This window comes from Rhinichthys klamathensis, unplaced genomic scaffold (assembly GCF_029890125.1).
Source record: "Rhinichthys klamathensis goyatoka isolate OS25496 unplaced genomic scaffold, OSU_Roscu_1.1 h1tg000597l_1, whole genome shotgun sequence".
NCBI classification, from domain to species: Eukaryota; Metazoa; Chordata; class Actinopteri; order Cypriniformes; family Leuciscidae; genus Rhinichthys; species Rhinichthys klamathensis.
Window position 1 is genome coordinate 354,681 of NW_026607053.1, and position 17,971 is coordinate 372,651.

Consider the following 17,971-nt stretch of genomic DNA (forward strand, 5'->3'; position numbering starts at 1 on the left):
AAAAAGGAGAATTTTGCTAAATATACGCAATACATTTTTACATAATCTGTTAAGACTGATACGATCTTGGCTTATTTTGTGCTTTAGTACATTATGTCTGTGATTATGAATTCACCTTCTTGTGGCTCTTGAGCACAGATGGCGTGACGAAGGCCTTCTCACACAGGTCGCACTTGTACTTCTTGTGGCCGTCGTGTACGACCTGAATGTGCACGTTGAGTGTGTCCTTGCGCTTGAAGGTGGCGTCACACTGGTCGCACTTAAACGTCCGCTCACCTGGACAGAGAAGAGCAGAAGATTTCTCCCTGTGAGATGGTTAACTTCAGAAACATGTTGACAGCCATTGTTCCACATTTAAAAGCGCGCCATTCAATCGTAGCTTTACAGGAACTCGCTTTGTATCCGAATCCATTTCGCCGCCCTCGGAGTCAAAATTGTCCCATTACCCTTTAACGAGCCACTTTTTCCTTTCGAGAAAAGGACGTCAGCCCTCTATTTCCAGCTGCTTTGGAAGATGGAAGGGTATAAACGGAAAGGATAAAACATCAGGTAGAAAAAGCTAGGAACGGTTCACCTCTCAAAAGGAGGTCACAGTCCTTTTCAGAAGATGGCACTCTGTTCATCTTCCAAAGCTTTCTTCAAATCCCACAAAATCGTAAACGACGCAGAGGAACGTAAATATGTGCTGTGAAAGCAGGCTCTTCTGCTCAAACAATGGCTTTCTGTAACAAACACGTAGAGTCTGTGCCAAAACTCTAGTTCTGCTCTTTAAATGGTTGAATAGAGTCCAACACGTCACCACATCTAATCACCAGCAGAACAGACTGGATGCTGGGTTATTAAAACCTGGACTATGAACAATGTCTTTAAATTAATGGGCACGCAGGGCGGCTGTCATCGCATAAGATGCTAATCTTCCTGCGTTTCCGTACCAGTGAATCTCTTCATTCATAAGGTGGTTTTGTTGGCATTTGGACGCATGTCAGAGCCCATAAAGCTATGTGCTGCGTTCTTGAAAGAAACCGGGTATGATGACGTACTGTAACTCCATCTTTGATCACACATGATGGGAATTACATGTAAGCTGGTCTTGTCAGGTCAGCAACTGGTTGAAGTCACAATCCACAATCGCTGTATTGTAAGAGATTGCTGGTGTGTTCATAATTTCAAAACAAAGCTCCACATGCAAGATATCATTTCAGATCTTTGATGACATGGGGAATTCTGGGAAAGGTGATGGAGGTATTTACGCTCCTGGGACTGAAAGACTAATATTTGTCCTTTGCCCAAAGCAGATACGACCACCAACAGCATTTCTGCATCAAAACATGTTGGGTAGTTGGTCCAAATTCACTTTGTCATTTGTGTTTTGAACTGAGAAGATGACACAGACGGGTCTCGATGTAGTGTTTAAAATGGTTCTAAAGTGTGCATTTCCTGGATGTCTCGAATCGTGAGAAACCAACGAGAAAACGTAAAAGTGCCTTAACAACGCCGCAAAACGAATGGTTTACCTTTCACACGTTCCCCTTAAATGATGGTGAGCGTCATCTCCTCAGTTCTCCCGCGACGCTCTCGTGAACTCACTCAGACCCACTCGGAAGAAAATCAAAAGTTGAATAAAGTCGTTATTTCTGGGTTTTTTGGTGCACAAAAAGTATTCCCATCGCTTGATAAACTTAAGGTTGAGCCGCTGTAGTCACTATTTTAACGATGTTTTTACTAACTTTCTGGGCCGGCAAGTTTCAGTCCCTTAGAAGCCTATGGAGGAGTGAGACAGCTCTCAGATTTTATCAAAAATATCTTAATTTGTGTTCCGAAGATGAACGAAAGTCTTACGGGGTTGGAACAACATGAGGGAGAGTAATGAGAGTAGTACTGACAGAGTTTTCATTTTTGGGTGAACTAACGCTTTAATTTCTTTAAATATAGAAAATCTTACCGACCCCAAACCTTTGAACGGTACTGTAATATAAGCTGAACAATTTAATTATAGCAATTGCAATGCACACATGGAAATTTTTTTTTTAACATACGGTAATTACTCATAACATATATGGAAACAGAAATGGTGAATTATTATATTTTGGAAGTGTTAATTGCTCAGGAGGTCTAGTACAATGCCATTAATAGCAAAATATTGGTTGATTTGTCCATAGCTTCTGCAATGTATATATTGAACTTGTGTAAAAAAAAAAGTGTAAAAGACGCTACGCCAAAAGACCCCTATAAAGAACCACACACACACACACACTCACACACACACACACACAAAGGAGGGTGTTTGTGAAATATTTGTGGAGGACTTACCCCACTGAGCCACTCGGGCCTTTTACAACGATAATGTGTGTTTAATAGATGGTCACAAAAACAGCTTTATTTCATAACCAAATATTGACGCAGATTGATCAGATTATGTAACAGTGGGCCATAAGTGATCACACACAAACACTGTAAATACAGCAGAGCAACACATTGTTTCTCTCTGTGTAAGTCCTCTCCACCAGATACATAAAAGAGTTTTAGCCCAGTGTGTGTGTGTGTGTGTGCCTCTGGGGAGGACAGCAGGAAATTCCTCTAGCTCAATAATCTCAGTGTGATCAGTCTAGACTGGGCAGAGCAGAGCTGAGACCATCCTGGCTCCACGCAGACACACAGCCCAGGGTTCAGGGGGGTACACAGACACAGAGCACTCGTGTTGCATGCGTGTAACACACACTTACTGTTGTGAATGAGGAGGTGGCGCTGTAAAGAGAACGGGGTGCGGAATAGGGCCTTACACTCTTCACACTGGAAAGGCCTCTCCTCCGAATGCGTCTACAGACAGAGAAGCAGGTCAGAGAACTGATTTAGGAGATGTGTTTATTAACGGGTCAAAAACAACAAAACGCAATTCATAATGCATTTAATTTACATAATGTGAAGTGTCTGGACATGGTGGAGGATTAAGCAAACGAAAAATATCCCTTAGATTTGAAGGTGGAATCTAAGGGACTGGAGAGTGCACTGATTGACCTGGGCTTGAACCACCCAGAACACCCTAGAAACCACAAACATACTGGGAAAGACTAGTGTGTGTCCATGAAAAAAAAAACGGTGCCCTTTTAGGAAGTCTTGATTTAGTTTTTGGGGTGTACTAAAATATGTTCTCATGCTTGATTGTTCAAAAAACACATTATTTTTCACATATTGTACATTATTACAGCACCTCTCTCCCCAGTCTGGCTCGAACACGCCGATTCCGTGCTGTGATTGGTTAGCTAGCCCAGTGTGTTGTGATTGGGAGGTCTTAGCATGTGTTCGGGAAATGTCCCGAATGTTACATTTCCTAAGTCAGATCAGTCTTTGCAAATCAGCCCCTGTCATTGCAAAATGATGACATTTTATATACGTTTTCATTTATTACTAATTAGAGTCATTTATTAAGAAAGTAAATGATGCCGCCTTATCAATCTAGATCTGAATGTTGCTTTTCTGTGCTCTTTTCTCCATTTCATTCACACACTCTCTGTTCGGAGCTGTGTTGGGTTTTGGGCTTCATGTTATCTGCGCGGTGTAAAGGTCAGGGGTCGCGTGGGGTCATTACAGGTCAGGGTTAGGCTGAAGGGTTTGATTAGGCTCCACAGTGGCTGATTGGGCTCCAGATCTCCATTAAGATAAGACGCCAGAAGTTTATTTGGCCAAAAAATCTGTCAGATCAATCAATCGGCCTCTCCACTCATCCGTCTTTCCAGTTTAATTCTGCCTCTCTGCCCCACTTTAAACTGGGACATCAGAAACACAGGATCCAGGCCTTTCAAGACATCAAGAATAAACACATCAGCACCTTTTTATGGTTTTTGTAGACGTTGCGGTGAGCGAACTCCTTCCAGCACACCTTACACTTGTAGGGTTTATCTTCGCTGTGGATGATCTTATGAGCAGTGGCCTGATCCAGACGCTTGAAACTTCGATTGCAGATATCACAGGTGTACGGACGCTTTTCTACAAACACAGAGAGAACGCAAAGCCAACACCATCTTCGTAAACAATGTTTGACTCATGTGTTGTTTGTATATTATTCGTATGTACGTGAGTGCATGCTCTTTACCAGAGTGTGAGATCATGTGTCGCTTCAACTGATTCACGGAGATGAACTTTTTATCACAGGCGGTACAGTCAAAGACCTCATGAACCTGAAAATACACCAACATTATAACATGTAAATACAAAGAAAAGGAATTCAACACAATACTTGCAAGTCTTTAAAGGAGATTTCATGCAAAAAAAAAAAAAAAAAAAAATCAATTTCTCACCCTCATGTCACTTCAAACCTGTATGGCCTGTATATTTTGAAGGATTTTGGTAGACAATTTTGGTTACCATTTACTTTCACTTACGGACAAATATCTTCTGTTTCACAGAGGAAAGTCATACAGGTTTGAAACCTCATGAGGGCCCTTTAAGGGCTCAAAAAAATAACTTCCAATCGCTGCGCTGAACTTTCAGTGTCACAAACTGTGTTTAGTAACCACAAAGTAAAACACACTGACAGACCAGACCAGAATCGAACGCTCAGCGTATGAACGTAATGACCAGAACACATCTGAAGTCTCTTAATGGACCATTGAGGGTGATTGCTGAACTCTTGGGTGGGATTTAGTTGCCTGTTCTTAGTGTGTGACCTTGAAAATATCCTCAACCCAACTCACAGAGGACAGCACGCACACACAGATGGAAATGTAATTAAACTTCTGAGCGGTTTTGAATAGCTCCTCTGCTAAATACAATTTTGCTCAATGGGAAGAATTCTTCGGCTGAAAAATGTTCACATTTCAGTCAGATTTCTCACAGGGAATCAGGAGGTACAAATTACAGTGAACTCTAGCCAGTCAGTTTCGGTTGAAAATTACAAACGGTCAATAATAAAACTGTCAAATTTTCTCCGCTACTTCATCCAATATGATGAAAACAAGGCGCCACATGTGTCACAGTACTTGATGTAAATCCAGAGTCGAGTGTACTTTGAAACACTATCTTTGCGAGCTACAGGCTACTAATAATTTAAAGTACATAAACCGCAGTCAGTTGCTCTTTTGAAAAAGTAATTGCATTACATACTATTATATAGTATTCGTAAAGTATTTATTTCTTCCAACAACTTCAAGTGTGACAGGTATGTTTTAAATGAATTGAGATCATAAAAATAAAAAATATAACTGATTCAAAAACATTTGTTACACGATAAGACGCAAACTGAGTGACAACTCAAATTAACTGATTCTTTTAACTAGTTCATTCAAACAAACTGTATGAATAACCCGATTCAATGAAATGAACTTGAGTAAGAAAGCATTCTGGGAGTCGTGCAATTGTTTTCTCGTTTCACTCAGCTCTAAAGCTACAATAGAATGCAACATAAAAAACAAAACAAATGTACTGTCTTCATACGCTGTATGGGTTGCTGGACAAGATTTAATGTTTAATGTCAAAAAATTAGCCACAACTATAAATCTGAGGGATTTTTCCAGTGGTATTTTATTGCCCTTCAACAAGGCTTTTGCAGCAATGCCTCCTTATGATTCTGTTTTGTTCAATTTCAAGGTCAAGTCAAGTACATGTAAAGCTCAAAAATCGTCTCTGTGAGAACCTATGAAGACTTCTAGAGGGCATTTACAGGGTGGGGTAAGCTGTATCACAAAATGCAGAAGTCCACTACACTAATTTACATATTTGTAAAGGTATAGTTCACCCAAAAATGACATCTCTGTCATTATTTTCTTGCCCTGATATCATTCCAGGCCTAAGTCATTCGATCATCTTAAAAGCCCTGTTCACCCCTGGTGTTAAGAGTGTTTTGGTGGATCGGATCACAAGTGGACGAGGGAGACACATTCCTGTTTACACCTGGTGTTTTAATCCGTCTCTTTTGTCCACTTTCCACCACTTCTGTCCTGATTACTTCGAGGGGAGGGTCTATGGGCGGGTAAATGTATGTTTTTCAGATCTTTCGATCTAATGGACAAAATAAGCTCACACAATTTACATGTAAATGCGACCGGAGACGACAGAAAAACATATGGAAAGCACCAGCTTTCATTTTTTTTGTGATACAGTGCAGTGATTGGATTAAAAAAGTCTCATGAATAATGTGGAGAAAAGCTCAGAAACTGATGAGGTAGACAGGTACTCTCCGGCCCCAGCAGCCAATCACCACTCCGAATTAACGCATACACCTCACTTTTCATGACGTTTGCTTAACTTAGCTTTTTCAACTGGAAGAACATAATGGCTAAATATTTTCCCTTAATAATACATAGAATGAGTACTATTTTTGTTTTCAATGATGCCCATTGATGCTTTAAAAAGTTTATAAAGAGATCATAAAAGTAATCCATGTGAACTAAGCGGTTTAGTCCAAGTCTTCTTAAGAGACACAGTAGCTTTATATGATGAACAGATTTAATTTAGACTTTAATTCATATATAAACATATCAAATATGATCAACCGCAGTTCAACCATACTTGCTTCCTCTTTATGGTCCAATTTTTGGTTTAATGGACTTCAATGGAGGGGCAGAAATCTCTTAGGTATTATTAAAAAATATCTTAATTCGTGTTTTGAAGATAAATGGACATCTTATGGATTAGGAACGACATGAGGGTGAGTAAATGACTAAAACAATTTAGTCAAATTAACCCTTTAAGTAAAAACTGGCCCATCTTACTCCAGTCTGTGAATACATCTGCTTTTGTATGGTCAATAAATGTGAAATGCCACTATTACAGCCCTGAAACTCTTGAAACTCTCTAGTGTTTTTAAATATTGAGAGCAGAGCTACACGCTCTGCAGCTCAATTCATATCTCTAACAGCTTAGTTTTCTGTGAAACGCTTGGCACTCGTAATCTTCTCATGCCAGTTTACGAACCTATAGAGATATAGTCTGCATGTGGAAGAGACTCTAAAGAAAGCCATTGAGCTTCCACCCTCACAGAGCAAATCATATTTGCAGGCTTTCCAAATGACATTGCTGGTACGAATGAACTGCAGTCAGATGGACATGGTCTGGTGCAAAAAGGAAGGTTGGACATCTATTACTCAGACAAAGATGGAGAGAGATGGAGAGCCAGGAAAAAGGTCTGCGACCAAATTGCATGTTTGTATAACGGGCAGCCTAGGAAATCAAGTAAGGCCACAGAGATTTAAACTTCATTCTGCTGAAATTAAACTTAAATTCATCATGCAGTGAAGGTTTTCTTAGACCTACATAATGCCAAAATTCTTCCATCAATGAGTTCAGAAAGGTACATGGGTACAGTTGTGCATAAAAAACCTAACATTTTAAAAGATTAGCTTCCCCCTACAATTTATTTTAGCTGGAGAGACTTTCTTTTCATATATTATAAACAGCAACTTAAACAACATCCACACTCTTTTTGCTACTGTGGAGAGACTAACAAACCCTACGAGTCACATTCCCAGTGAACTGCTCTCTAAAAGCAAATGCAATGAGTTTGTTTCCATTAGCCACCATGTCTGATTCTGAGGCAATTGATGGTAAAATCTTGGAAGAAACTAAACTGAATCTTAAAACATCAGCCTGCTCCCTTGAAACACTTCCCACATCTTTTTTTTTTTTCAAAAGTGTGTTTAAAAAGCAGATCTTCTAGAAGTGGTCAATGCCTCACTTCTTTCTGGGACTTTTCCAGAGTTCCTGAAAACCACAGTTGTTAAACTCCTCCTGGAAAAGAGTAATCTGGATAACACAATTTTGAGCAAATATAGACCAAACTCAAATCTTCCTTTCATAGGCAAGATGGTCATAAAAGTGGTTTTCAATAAGCTGAACAAATTCCTAAGCTCAAATGGATACTTGAACAACTTTTAATCTGGTTTCCGACTGCATCATATGCCCTTTGTACACAGTAGATGAGGGAGACATATTCCCGTTTACACCTGGTGTTTTAATCGTCTCTTTTGTCCACTTTCAACCACTTCTGTCCTGATTTCTTCGAGGGGAGGGTCTAAGGGTGGGTATTGGGTAAATGTTTGGGCTATTTCAGATCTTTCGATCTAATTGACGAAATAAGCTCGGGCAAACATATGAACGAGACAGGAGATGTCAGAAAAACATACGGAGAGCATCAGCTTTTGTTTGTGCTCTGACAGACGCAAGAACAGCCGAACGCTGTGAGTGTGTGTTAGAAATCAGGAATGGTGAGAGAACCAAACTTCTAGTCTTCAAACCAAACTTGGGTCTTCAGCCAAAAAGTTTAAATCCCATCTGGCTAGCACTCTTCCCATGTTCACACACTAGGTCAGTAGGCGGTCTTTCGAGTGCATTCAACCAGATGAGCGTTTAAACTACAAAAGCAATCCGATCAAATGCGTTTTCGACTACCTCTGGAAGTGGTGGAAAGTGGAAAAGCTCAAACAGTTTTAGACCCCGTCGACACCTGGGATCTAAAACTTTTAGACCCCGAAATTCTCGAGGTGAACTGATACCTTGACTCTTGGGGTCAAAAAAACTAAAAACCAAGTCAGGAATCTTGGTGTGATTTTGGAGTCAGATGGAGTTAGATGTTTTGTTTCTAATCAAGAATCAGAGAAACTTGTTCATGCTTTTATCACCAGCAGGGTGGACTTTTGTAATGATCTCCTAACCGGCCTTCCCAAAAAGATCATAAGACAGTTGCAGCTCATACAGAACGCAGCTGCCAGGAGTCTGAGCAGGACCAGAAAATATGAACACATCACACCAGTCCTCAAGTTTTTACTCTGACTTACAGTAACAATTACTTGTTTATAAATCACTCAATGGCCTAGGACCTCACTACATTGAAGATATGCTCACTGAATATTAACAGATCACTCAGAACATCAAGATCAAGACAGTAAGAAATACCTAGGGTTCACTCAAAGCAAGGTGAGTCCGCTTTTAGCTCTTAAGCCACCCGTAGCTGCAACCAGCTTCCAGAAGAGATCAGATGTGCTCCAACAGTAGTCACATTCAAATCCAGACTATATCTATATTATATATGTTTCCTTCTCTTTATTTATTTTTTAGAACTGTTTTAATACATTTTAAATACATTTTTTGCAACTTTGCTTTTATTGTTATTTGTATTTCTTGCGATGTAGAATGCCTTTGGTGTGAGAGACCCGGGTTCGAATCCACTGTGAGACACCAATGACAAGACACTTAACCCCTAGTTGCTCCAGAGGCGTGCGACCTCTGACATATATAGCAATTGTAAGTCGCTTTGGATAAAAGCGTCAGCTAAATGAATAAATGCAAATGTAAATGTTAATGTAGAATAAATGTATAAATGTTTGACTAACTGGATAGATGTAAATCTCAATTCGACATCCTGCAACTGCAGTGTATCACTAATGAATATTCTAAATATTATAACTTTAATTTATTTGAATGTATTTTTGTTTAAGAGCAAGAAAATGTCTAATAAAACAAAAGAACATAAAGCGGCAAACAGGTTGGATTTAACACTACCTGTGGGACGAGTTTTACAGAAACATTAGCATTTCCTCTCTAGAGTAACCGACCGCTGCCGTACAATCAGAAACACACACCAGAGCGGCAAACGCAGATGATGCTCTTGCAGGTTGAAGCCAAATCCGGACAGCTGTGACTGGAAAGACTCGGTCTCAGAACGGCTGCACTGATAACTGCTGATGAGTGAACGCTGACAGGAGGAAGTGCCTGTTTTACGTCAAGTTTAGGCAAAGAGAGCGACGATAGCATTCTCCAGGCCAAAACAGAAAGGGATGTTGGTTTGGTGGAGCGGTGGAAGCTCGGGATGCATTCCAATTGTAAGACCATTAAAACTGCATTGTGGTTCACTTCACCTACCTCCTTCAGTCAGAAACTCAAATTACCTTCATTTGTCCCTCTCAACTCACTCTACCAAGGTTTAAGTTGCGGTTTCATTGAAAAGCATCTAAAAAGTGGTATATATTTTGAAAAGGAAGCCCACATACCCCAACCATGAATATTCCCAAGAGAAAATGAACCAGGAACAGTGAAGAGAAGCTCAGAATTCTGACTTTTGTGGTGATTTTCGAGATGGTGATGATGATGATGATGAATTCATCTATTTGTTTGAAGCTATTTGTCTGATATTTCTCAGGTCTTTTTGCAGAAGGAACCCTGACGCCAGCAGGAAGACCGGGCAGTCTGGTCTCCCAGCTCTTAAATTTCACAAGGGCCACAGGGATGAGCTTGTGAAACAAAAGACGACCTTTCTGTACACACTCACACCAGTGGAAAACCTTACAACATCAACATGAAGCCCACCTCCTACTGAGAGACAGAGAGATGGACGGCATACAAGAGCGAACCAGAGTCTAAGACGGCCAAATTTCATATTTTTTTAGTTTCCTAATTTCCTAGCTTTTCAAAAACAATGAATAAGATGAGGAGAAAATTATGTATATGGATCATACAGCAGCCAAAGAAATAGAAAAAGAGGAAGTCGAAAACACAAGCAAGACATGAGAGATGGACAAAAAGAGGCCTTGTCCTAAATGGCGCACTTGACGTGGATTTATCTTCTAGTGACCTTCATCTGTGACTGTAAGATGTCCCATTTGTCATTTTAGTATGATGTTTTAGTCATATTTAAGTGTGAATTTAATATTGATTAGAATAATTGTATTTTTGTGATTATGCAGTTTTAGCAACAGATGTTGTTTGTGTACATGCATAGTAACATTTGGTGTCACATGTATATTTGGCAGACATGTTCACAAGTCCCTAAAGGCTAAGTCCTAGTCAAGTCTCAAGTCTTTGGGTCCAAGTCCAAGTTCAGTCTCAAGTCTTTGGGGTCCAAGTCAAGTATCAAGTCTTTGGGTCCAGGTCCAAGTCCAGTCTCAAGTCTTTGGGGTCCAAGTCAAGTATCAAGTCTTTTGGTCCAGGTCCAAGTCCAGTCTCAAGTCTTTGGGTCCAGGTCCAAGTCCAGTCTCAAGTCTTTGGGGTCCAAGTCAAGTATCAAGTCTTTGGGTCCAGGTCCAAGTCCAGTCTCAAGTCTTTGGGTCCAGGTCCAAGTCCAGTCTCAAGTCTTTGGGTCCAGGTCCAAGTCCAGTCTCAAGTCTTTGGGTCCAGGTCCAAGTCCAGTCTCAAGTCTTTGGGTCCAGGTCCAAGTCAAGTATCAAGTCTTTGGGTCCAGGTCCAAGTCCAGTCTCAAGTCTTTGGGGTCCAAGTCAAGTATCAAGTCTTTGGGTCCAGGTCCAAGTCCAGTCTCAAGTCTTTGGGTCCAGGTCCAAGTCCAGTCTCAAGTCTTTGGGGTCCAAGTCAAGTATCAAGTCTTTGGGTCCAGGTCCAAGTCAAGTCTCAATCTTTGGGTCCAAGTCTCACGTCTATGGGTCCTAGTCAAGTCTGTTGTGTGTATGGCTACTATCTTGTATGTAGCATTTTAATATGTTGTGTTTATTTATGGCTGCTACCTTGGCCAGGTCTCTCTTGTAAAAGAGATGTTTGATCTCAAAGAGACTTCCTGGTAAAATAAAGGTAAAAAAATAAATAAAAAAAAGTCTCAAGTCTTTGGGGTCCAAGTCCAATTCCAAGTCTCAAGTCTTTGGATCCAAGTCCTAGTCAAGTCTCAATCTTTGGGTCCAAGTCCAAGTCTCACGTCTTTGGGTCAAAGTCCTGTCTCAAGTCTTTGTTCTTTTTTTATTTGTTTTTTTTGTGTTTTTTTTGCAATAGGTATATCAGCTAGTTATTGTAATTAACAGCTTTTTAAAACAATTCAACTGATTTCTGCTTCAAAAGCACAACAAATTATTACTTAAATCATTAATTTAATATTTTATTCACAACAGAAAACTATTACTTTCAATCTATATAACATTATACCGTTTTGGAACGCAGGGACAGTCACCATGAGAAAAAAAAGCATGCTGTGAATTTTTAGGTATTTGAGTTAAATTACATTCATATAGAATACTAGATTTATAATTGTGTTTTATTCACAAAGGTCACCAGTATTTGCCTGTCACAATTAACATTGAGGTATTACCACTTAACGTAAACTAAATTTTGAATTTCAAAGAGCCGATACAGGTTTCTGGATCCCTGTGGTGGACTGGTGGATGCTGTCAGATTGAGGTAGTCTGATGCATCCTTCACAACAGAGCATATAGATCCAGCCTGCCTGGTGCTAAATGTTTTCAGCACTATATTTTTGAGCATGTTTGTTCCATTACCATATTTGCATAATTCCTTTAGTGAATTAGATGCTAGAAGCATGAACTTGGAGACCTGCAAGGGCTGAGGGTGCCATTTGAGACAGGGCCAGAGAAAGGACAGATGGATAGATGGCATGAGAAAGAGGAGAAAGATTAAAGAGAAAATAGATGAGCGAAAGGTAAGAAATATGAAGAGAAGGACTGGATGAACGATAAGAGGAGATTTATGGAGGTGTGATCTGACCTTGCGGTGCTCCTGCAGGTTGAGTGAGGATGAGCACTTCTTACTACAGATGGTGCATACCAACTTCCTGCGAGCACTCCCTACACACACACACACAGATCATACATCACATGAGCGGTAGATCCTAATGGCATGAGGAGATGCTAATGGAGACACTGCATCAGTTCAAACAGTCTTTCAAATAAACATCAGGAAGTCCTTAAATAAATCAGTTCCTGGTTCAGCATGAGGTACACCACCAACAACTATATCTAACAGGGGTGAAAGGTCAGCTAACATGTACTCCTGTAGAGAAGTAAGTGGATACAAGATCCGTCAATAACAGTTCTTAAAGCACTGGTATTTTAAAAGGCTTTAAAAGGCCATATTCTACCCTTTGTCGCACTGTATTCTGTTATAAATCCACTTTAATGTCAGTCAAGGTTTCTTGCAGTAAAAGCAATCGTAATTTAGGGTTTATTACACGACAATGATGTACTAAAATGGAAACGTTTTTCCTTTGCGTTTTTGAAAAGTTTTGTGTACAGACAAAACGTTGTCAAAACGATCCCCATTCACACAGATCCATCAAAGCGACTAAAAACGCTGTATTCTGCTGCCAGGCCAGTAGTTGGCGATGTCACTTTCGTAAACAAACACTACGCACATATGCATTCTTCTACGTATGTTTTCACAAATTCACATTTATGAAGTTTATACAGAGATGGTATCGCTATTAATAAAAAAAAAATATTGCACTTTGAAACTCGTTAGCTAAAGTTAGCATTTCCAGGCATTTCCAAACAAGACGTTTTCTGTTTTTAGTTGTCGTGTAAATGCCCCCCTTTGTTATTATTAGTATATATTTAGTTATTTTCCACCCTCTCACTGATACTTTTACTTTTTTTTTTTTGTACTGTATCTTTACAAATTTCAATATGTAAATGACCTCTCGTGATTGGTTAATTTCAGCATACTGGCAAGCTGTTGAAATTTAACAAGTGTTGCTATGTAACTGTGACCTATCACATGTTAACGAGGTAATGGCTGTGATATCATAACAAACCATGATGATTTCTGAGAGTTAAGTGTTAATATCGAAATTAGGTGAAATTTTGCGAGCAAAGAAGGTCTGTTATACACGAAACACTGCTTACTCAGAGGTCAGTTTCAAACTAAGCAGCATTATATAGTTCAGCACAGCGAATATGCATCTTAAAACTTGAATATGGCGCAAAATCTGCACGGATTCCCATTGAAATAACTGCATTTTGCCCATGGAAATTTGCCCATAAATTATAATTACTGATCATGTGTTTTATTTAACGTTAAAATAATATAATGTGAGTTTGAATATAATTTTGCATGACCCTTATAGCCGTACTGAAAGCGACAATGGATAATTCACCTCAGATCTTCAAAATATATTAAAGAAAACAAATATTTAAACTGTGAACTCAGTGCGAACAAACAAGTGTATTCTCCGACAAAGCTTGTTTCAGTCTCTCAGTGTTTATTTTTAAAAATGTAAATATTTATGAATTTGATTATGTGCTTATCTATTTTGTTGCAAGTGCAGTGCGCTTGCGGAGAGACTTCGCCCACACGCTCTTCTGATTGGCTGTGGCTCGTCTGGTTAGGACAGGGTGTTACTCGTGGTTTTGAGGATATTTTAACATCAAGAGTGATTCATCATCTTCTTGAGTCGGCTTTGACGTGAGCGTCAGAAGTTATTTAAATAAATAACCAAAACATTTTTGAAAATTGTGAAACGTTCACGCAATTGATATTTGTAAATAAACCATTTTTCTGCAAAAGAAACTGAAAGTATCAGTGCAGTGCATAACAAATTTGTAAGGTGATGTCTGTCAAATATGAGATGTTGGCATGCAAAGCGAGGTTGTTTATATAACAAAAAATTGAATATTGAAAACTTGACGCAGTGAGGACACTATTCCATCCCTTTCAGATTCAGAGCCAATATTTACAGCCCAGAATGCCCTGAACAATGGAGAAGACTAGTGTGAGAGTTTGCATTGTCAATGTTTACGTCTACATAGTACACCGAACCTTTATTTCAAAACAGCAAAAAAATGAAATGCTTGAAGTTGAAATGCTCTTATGATAGCAAAACACACACAATCATTTATGTACCTACAAGCACTTCCACAAGCGCCCAATAAATCGTTCAGCTTTACACTGTTTGGATTCATTTGCAAATAACCGATTGACTTGCATGAGGCCAAACGGTCCAATTATAATTACTGACAATAATATTGAAAACATTCTGAATCATGCTTTCATCAGGCGATTAGAGGTCTTTGACTAATTTCCTCAGTTGTCTGCGCTTCTGGCTGAGAGTCTGGTGAAAAGATGAGTGCAGAGAGGGAGGGAGCGCTTAACGTTTATCTGACAGACAGAGGGGATGAAGAGCGGATCAGAAACCAGGAGATTAATGAAGATGTTAAACAGCCGCTGATTAGACTCTCATTACAGACGGGTAATTTCACACTCGCCGTGTGTGTGTGTGTGTGTGTGACAAACCTGTGTGGACGTTGCCTTTGTGTTTCTTCAGGGCGTCTTTACTTTTAAATCTTTTCCCACAGCTCTCCGACTTACAGATGAACCGACCATCTCCTTTACACGCCTCTTTATGCTGCTCAAAACTGTCACACACACAAAGAGAATATGTGTTCAAAATCAACATAAAACACTGTCTCCAACCAACTGTAATGCTCCTGTAATTCCAGGTGAAACCGAATATTCAATGCAAAAATATATGGATGGTGAAAAGTGAGCATTGCGCATTAGAATGGAAACGATCGCTACGTTTGATTGCTACATTAGCCGGTTCGGTGCGGTAAGGCGACTCCAGATTGGTGTACCTGGACTCTGAACAGAAAGTGCTGTGACACAGGACACACTGATGAACTTTTGAAGGGTCTTCTGATGAAGCTGAGCTCTCTGTACAGTGAAGAACACTACCAATAAACAGGATATCAGCATTACCACACATGAGACGCTGTACATACTGTGAGTGTGTGTGTGTGTGTGTGTGTGTGTGTGTGTGTGTGTGTGGTACTGACTGGCGCTGCAGGGCCTGTTTGACAGGAAACTCTTTTCCGCAGGAGCGACATTTAAACTCTTTGTCCTCTGTACTTCCTCTCTGATGGAAGCTCTGAAGATGCTCCGCTAACATGTCTTCACTGGGGAAGTTGTTCTCACACAGCAGACATGGGTAATCTTCATTCTTAATCACCAGCTCTGCACACACACACACACAGATATACAAACTACTGCTCGACTGATGTGAGTTTTGCAACGGCAGATAATGCTAGCATATTTATCATAAAACATAATGAAAGCAGTGGATAAGCAGTTTGAACCCATTTCTGTCACATTTGTCATATAATAATACCTTTTTTCTTACAAATAATGTTTCAATGTCTGATTTTAGAAAGTCTAGAGTAGAAAAAAATCAAGCAAAAAAGAATATCTTTATTATATCTGAATGATGAATGATTATGTTTGATTAACCCAAAAAAGTCTACTTTATCTGAAAAAACTAAAGTAAACATAAGAATGACTTATATTAAATTACTATTATACTAAATCCTTTATTAAAAACTATATTAAAATCCATTCCAGACACAGTAAACACACACCGGTTTCTGTGCTGAGGTGTTTGCTCTCTTTACTGTTCTCCTCTTCCTCTTTGATGTCCTGATCTTCCTCCAGGTCCTCCTCTTCCTCCTCCATGTCACTGTCCAGGTAACCAATCAGAAGCTCCGTATCTGTCGCAATGTCATCAACAGCCAGATAGAAGATATTTTCTCCATCCTGTTAAAAGGAACAGTGTCAGGTACTTCATTCAGCAAGAATATGATATTTCTATTTGAAAAAAATGCTGTTCTTCAGAAATTTCTATAAAAATGTATCACGGTTTCCACAAAAATATGAATCAGCACAACTGTTTTCAACACTGATAATAATCAGAAATGTTTCTTGAGCGGCAAATCAGCATTTTATGTCCCCATGAAACAATTTATTTCATAATATTTTAATAAACTTTCATGCCAAATGGTTTTTCATGCATAATGGTTAGTACCTAAGGATTGAAGCACTTGACAGACAAATTCCCAAGTCCCCAATCATGTTTTCTCAACTCTTTGACATAAAATACTGTTTATTTTGATTGCGATTGAACTTTTTTTTTTGTAAAATCATTCAATTAGTTTATGTCCCACAAACTTCAGTCCACCCTGTTACATTGGTGCCAAATGTCCTTTAAAATCTTAAGCATATTCGCTAAATCACATGACTTGCAAGAAGCGACATCATTTCCTTAGAGGGAAGGAAACTCCAAGAACAAAGTATTAGTCATACACTTTTATCTGTCCACCCTGTTGAGTCTGTTTATACTGGACGTGAATTTGTTGTTTATTTTATGAAACAGATTTTAAATATCTCCTTAAATTCGTTAATCTTCAGCTAGCATGTTGTTCCTTCCTAGATGGTTTATTATCGGCCTTTATCATCTTAAAACGTCCACCCTGTTAGACGCTGTATTGTAAATATGTCATGTAACAGGGTGGACAAATGCCATAGAAAGTGAAATTTGAAATATTTGGTCAGGATTATTAGGTTCTACTAGCCTGAGCTTGACTAGTATGTTGTTGTGTTTTTATGATGATAGAAAGACATTTTCTCTCTCTGACTAGATTAAAAAATAATTGAGTTTTAAAAATGTTTTCAACAAACCTGCTCAGTCCAAAATTCACCAAACCGTAGGAATGACCTAACAAACATAAACATCAGCTCTTGGTATTAGACACATTTCTATATCAGAATCTTTAACATAACTTTTGATTTTTTAAGTTGTTGATAACTACTGGATATTATTTTTATTTAAAACTGAAACACTAAAAGAAAGACTTTCCATTTAAATGACCCCATTAAATGTCTCCAGTCATAAGTTATAAACGCCAAAGGATTCGGCTTGCTGGCCCCTGTGTGCTCAGAAATTATGACTTTTCCATAACTTTTAACATTGTTGTATTAATTTCCAACCTTCTGAAATCACCTTATTTTTCCAGGTTCTCCATGAGCATAGGAAACCCGTGTGAGTGAACGCCTACACTTTATTAAGTTGAGTTAAAGCAGTCAGCAAAGTTTCGTCTGGTTCAATTTCAATATAAAAAAGCACTACTAGCATCAATTGTGTAAATCTATCAAATGTGTCTTATTACAATGGGAATAAACTGAATTAGACGTTGAAAAGCAAAGATCCAGGTGTCGTCTGACACTGAACAGACAACATAACAGAGAACCGCTGGGAGGAGCAATCAAACATTCACACGAGGGGAAGCGCAAGATCAACAGTGCATCCTGATTAAGGTCAAAGGGCAAACACTTCAACCTCTGTTTAATGGCTTGATCAGACCTTCATTTCCTAAAAGGTCATGCAGAAATAAGCACAGTTGCTGTACATTATGTTAAAACCGGAGCCAGAGATGTATCCACAGGGAGATGCTGAGAGGAGTGTCATGTGTGATGAAACGCA

At 39.2% G+C, this 17,971-nt stretch overlaps 1 protein-coding gene across 1 annotated transcript in view; it reads right to left on the reverse strand.

Moving 5' to 3' along the window:
- prdm5 (PR domain containing 5) overlaps nucleotides 1-17,971 on the reverse strand; it is a 108,881-nt gene that overhangs the window by 55,902 nt on the left and 35,008 nt on the right. The window contains exons 4-12 of the mRNA XM_056240429.1: nucleotides 16,074-16,248; nucleotides 15,495-15,672; nucleotides 15,294-15,389; nucleotides 14,953-15,074; nucleotides 12,430-12,509; nucleotides 4,091-4,175; nucleotides 3,827-3,984; nucleotides 2,724-2,817; nucleotides 116-276 (exon numbers count right to left, since the gene is read on the reverse strand). Coding sequence (XP_056096404.1) covers nucleotides 116-276; nucleotides 2,724-2,817; nucleotides 3,827-3,984; nucleotides 4,091-4,175; nucleotides 12,430-12,509; nucleotides 14,953-15,074; nucleotides 15,294-15,389; nucleotides 15,495-15,672; nucleotides 16,074-16,248 — 1,149 coding nt within the window. The remainder of the gene's footprint in view (nucleotides 1-115; nucleotides 277-2,723; nucleotides 2,818-3,826; nucleotides 3,985-4,090; nucleotides 4,176-12,429; nucleotides 12,510-14,952; nucleotides 15,075-15,293; nucleotides 15,390-15,494; nucleotides 15,673-16,073; nucleotides 16,249-17,971) is intronic.